Source organism: Chinchilla lanigera, unplaced genomic scaffold (assembly GCF_000276665.1).
Source record: "Chinchilla lanigera isolate Chin_1 unplaced genomic scaffold, ChiLan1.0 scaffold00061, whole genome shotgun sequence".
Classification (NCBI taxonomy): Eukaryota; Metazoa; Chordata; class Mammalia; order Rodentia; family Chinchillidae; genus Chinchilla; species Chinchilla lanigera.
In genome coordinates, this window is record NW_004955462.1 from 10,181,493 (window position 1) to 10,185,898 (window position 4,406).

The window sequence follows — 4,406 nt, forward strand, 5'->3', positions numbered from 1 at the left end:
TTGGTTGGGTCTTTCTCTGGTTTTGGTATCAGTATGATGCTTGCCTCCAGAAATGAGTTAGGGAGAATTGCTTCCTTTTCAATTTCATTGAATAGTTTGAGGAGTGTTGGTATTAAATCTTCTCTGAATTTCTTGTAATATTCTGCTGTGAAGAGATAGTCTTGTCTTGCTCTAAGAAGAACTGACAATTAATTCTATTCCATCCCCACACATTGCTATTATTTGGGACTCTGGCCCCTGCTCCTTCAGTGAGTGAAACTTGCTAACCTAGATCATGTGGTTGTGTCACAGAGTCATAGATTTGTAGGAAAAACATTTTATCAAATAGGAAAAACAGTTTCATGGACTCTTGCCCTTAATTTTGGGAATGTTTAGGAAGAATGAATGGAACTTTATTTTTTTCCTCAACCCGGAATGCTTCACAGTAGTGGAATTATTAGGCTTCTATGTAGTAACTTTGACTTTTTATTCTCAAAGACAGGGTGCTGGTAGAATTCTTATAACAACACTTAGTGAAATCTTGCAACCTCACCCATGCCACAGTGCCTTAGTAATGCCTCATCAAAGAGATGTAATTGAGCCTCTTAGCTGCTAAGTGAGAATTGAGATCTTGATATTGGTGCATCAAATCTTAATTTTATTTCTGTAAGAATTCTACCAGCACACTTTCCTTGAGAATAAAAAGTTAAATTTACTACATAGAAGCCTAATAATTCTACTGCCCTGAAGCATTCCTGGTTGAGGAAAAAAATAGAATTCCCCTCATTCTTCTTAAGCAAAAAAGTCAAATGGAAAGTCAAATACATGAACATTATGACTTATAAAGCTGAGGCTAGACTATAGTTTGGCCATGGAGTTACATTAGGTTTACTCATAGTTCTCCATGTGTTCGAGTCTAGGCTGACCCCAAAAATGAGTTTAGACTTGACATTTACTCTAAATTGCTGCCTCATATGTGAAGACCCAAGTGGGCAGAGAAGGAAACAGAGAAACTTCATAAGCATGATGAGACTTTAGTCTGTCTGATGAAATGATGAACCCTGGTGAATGTCACGTTCTACCCTCTACAAAGGATGAGAAGATGGAAGTGTCCATTGTGGGGGCTTACAAGTAGAGCAGGAGGCTAGCATAACGTAGATCTTCCTTTAATGTTGTTACACCTGCATTTACATTGGAAAATAATCTATGGCTATTAGTATGAAAATCTTTCACTTAATTCTAAAATAGTTGTGATTATTTGGAAATGCATTTGTTAGTGGATTTTCTATTATAAGGGAAAAATAGACCTTGTCCATTTCAAAACCATTTTTTTTTTGAAGCTCTACATCAAAGATCAGATTGAGAGCAACACAAGATCCACAAACTTTTCTGAAATGTAATACTGGAGTTCTATCCTGGAACACTAGATCATTTCACTCTTCTTTATCTTCTACATCTTTCTTCTCTCTAAATTTCTATTTTTAAAAAATGTACAATATGCTTTTTAAAAGTTTGGAGCTTTGACAGTAATAAATATACATTTGATATATACCCTCATAGTCACTGCTGGGGGAACAATGGAAAAATTTAGCTGTTCTAATTTATGTCTAAAACCATTACTTTTGATAGATGTTTCTTAAGTTTTAATTTTTTTCTTATAAATTGCAATATCTTATAATAAATTAGCTCATTTTCCTTGGTGTGTGTTTCACAGTTTACCTTAAAAGGTTCAACAGAAAGTTCATAGATGAATGTTCTTTGGAAACATTGATAAATTATTCTTTTTGTTAGTTCTTTGGCTATGCTATGTAGGATAGAATTTTGGATTTTAATCGGCGATTTTTGTAGAGCAAATTTTTACCCAGAAGCATTAGTTGTTAATATGTTAAATCTCTTTAATAATTTATTAAAACATGTCTTGGTGGCCAGAGTGAGTCCTTCTTGGGCATGGTTGTTAGGAGGTGAGATGATTGTCCTTGGAGGTGGCCATTCATTCCAGCCTCTTAGTTCCACAAAGGGACCCAAAAGCTGTTCTCTTACATGTTAAGTTATAGAACATACAATCAAAATACTCCCTTGAAAGATGCTGTACTCCAGATACTTTCTGAGGCTATTTTTAAGAATATTTGTCTGCATTTCTGTTTTTAGAAATAATATTTTAGAAAGATTATTCATGAACAACTAGGTCTAAAACATATCATCATAATAAATTCTGGTGAAAGGTGGGAAAACAGATTGCAATAAATGGGCTCCTGGAGGTTGAGAGTCTATTGCAATTTAGGTAGTTATGTCTTGGAAGATATTTTTGTTAAGTACAGTGTCCTCTCTTATAAGAATTCTCTGAAGAAGCCCCTCCTTTATTGCCATACCTAACATAGTTTTAACTATCTTTAGCAGTTTGCTTTCTTTTTCAATCTCACCAGTCCTATCATTTTCTTATCTAAGTTTTCCTTTCCAGTTTATTTAATGAAAAGTTAAACTCAAAATTGTAGGCCAAGGGTGGCACATATATGAATCATTATGGAAAATATTTATTTCCTACAATTTTTATTTTGAAATTCTCATATTTACAAAAAAGCTGAAAAAAGTACATCCCTTTTACCCAGAAGCATTAGTTGTTAATATGTTAAATCTCTTTAATTTTGTCTCCCTTATACACACACTACTTTTCTCCATACCATTTGCAAATAAATTGTAGATATCATGATACTTTATTCTTTACACTTTGGTATACACCTTCTACAAACCATGACATTTTACTATATATCTATAATACCCTTATTACCCCAGATACTATTATCATTATTTTTTTATTGTGTACTCTCCACTATCATATGTTGTAAGAAACTTCAAATTACATCTGGAGTAGAGTGAAAATAACCTATGTATTTTCAACCCTCCCTTTTATAAAGCATTTGGGAAAATAATTATTAATTTTGTTTTCATTAAATGTCCATATACAAGCTAGTCAGTCTAATCAACAGCTTTCCCATATAATCAATTGTCTTAATTTTGATACACTTAAATAATAACTTTTTCTTCTCCATTTAAACAAACATCTATGTCAGTGTGAGCTTAATGATGTATCATTTGTATGATGAGTAATATGGGAATAGAGAGAAAAATGACAGCACAGATACACTTGACCCAGAACAGCCTAGAGGAAGGAGGCCCAGAAGGTGTGAACACACGTGTCCTCAGGGGTTTGAGGATTCGGTTTCTCTGGGTAAGGATGGCTTCCCTGGCCCCGCCCCATTTCCCAGGCCCCTGTAGACGGTACTGGTATGCAGTGCAGGGCCCGTAGAAAATCTCCTTGGCCAGTTTTGCATCCCAGAAGAGGAGAGAGAGCAGATTAGGTTTGACGCCTAACTCAGAAGCAATTTCGTCCATGTAGTCGATGTACTGCACTCGACTCGCATCTCTTGGGCTTTCCACAAACCTCGAATAAGAATGAAAATATTAGAAGCTCCATGCCAGATTTTAGTCACTGTTCTCTTCTGAGTTTCCAATGGACTTTATTCTGCCTGTTTATTGACATGAGTTATCTTCTGCTTACCAAATAATCTTACATACACATGTGCTATGGCTTGTCACCCCAAAGCCTCATTGTGGTTATAGATGGGGTTTTTCTGAGGTGGCTGGATCTGGGTGTGTGATGCTGAGATTAAGTGTGTGATACTGGAGTTAAGTGTGTGATGCTGGGATTAAGGGTGCCCCACCCTGGGTGTGAGTGCTACCCTGGGTGTGAGTGCTACCCTCCCAGGTGGGTAACCTGGGTAATGAATACAAATGATAGAGAAAGGGTTGCTGCTGTTGCTTGCTTGCTGCTGCTGCTGCTGCTGCTGCTGCTTATTGTCTGCTTGTCCTGCATTGGACTATTTCTCCTCTGTGATGCCCCTCTGTTATGCCACCCTGCCTTGGAGCCAGATGACTATGGATTGAAACTTCTATAAACTGTGAGTTAAAATAAATTTCTCTTTTTCTACATTGGGTTCTGGGTATTTTGTCAGCAATGAGAAAAGTAACTAAGACAACATGACTTCACAAACTTCCTTGGAATACTACAGTCTCAAAATGCAGCTGTGAAATACTTAACTATCTGTAAAATTCCCAAAGAAGCCGTAAGAGTGACATATATGGAATAGTTGAATGAATGAATGAAGTAGTGAATGCCTGAAGTCTTGGATATTGATGCACCTTCCAGGATCCAGTTTCATTATGTAAATCACATAGTGGGGAATATATGAATTGACTAGAGGAGTTAAACTGTGTTGCTCACTTCATGGCTCCAAACTAAATGAAATATTTTCCCCATGTGTTAATTCTGGATATCAACTATGCTTTTGAATACTCTTAAACTGTTATAAGTTGCTCCTCAAATTTGGAATTTTTTTTTTTTTTTTTTTTGGTTTTTCTCCGGTACCGGG

The 4,406-nt window shown here is 36.1% G+C and overlaps 1 protein-coding gene across 1 annotated transcript in view; it reads right to left on the minus strand.

Annotated features, from left to right (window-relative positions):
* Positions 1–3,054: 3,054 nt before the first annotated feature.
* LOC102003218 (dimethylaniline monooxygenase [N-oxide-forming] 5-like) overlaps positions 3,055–4,406 on the minus strand; it is a 29,635-nt gene continuing 28,283 nt past the window's right edge. Inside the window, exon 8 of the mRNA XM_005398324.1 lies at positions 3,055–3,418. Within this exon, the coding sequence (XP_005398381.1) occupies positions 3,055–3,418 (364 nt within the window). The remainder of the gene's footprint in view (positions 3,419–4,406) is intronic.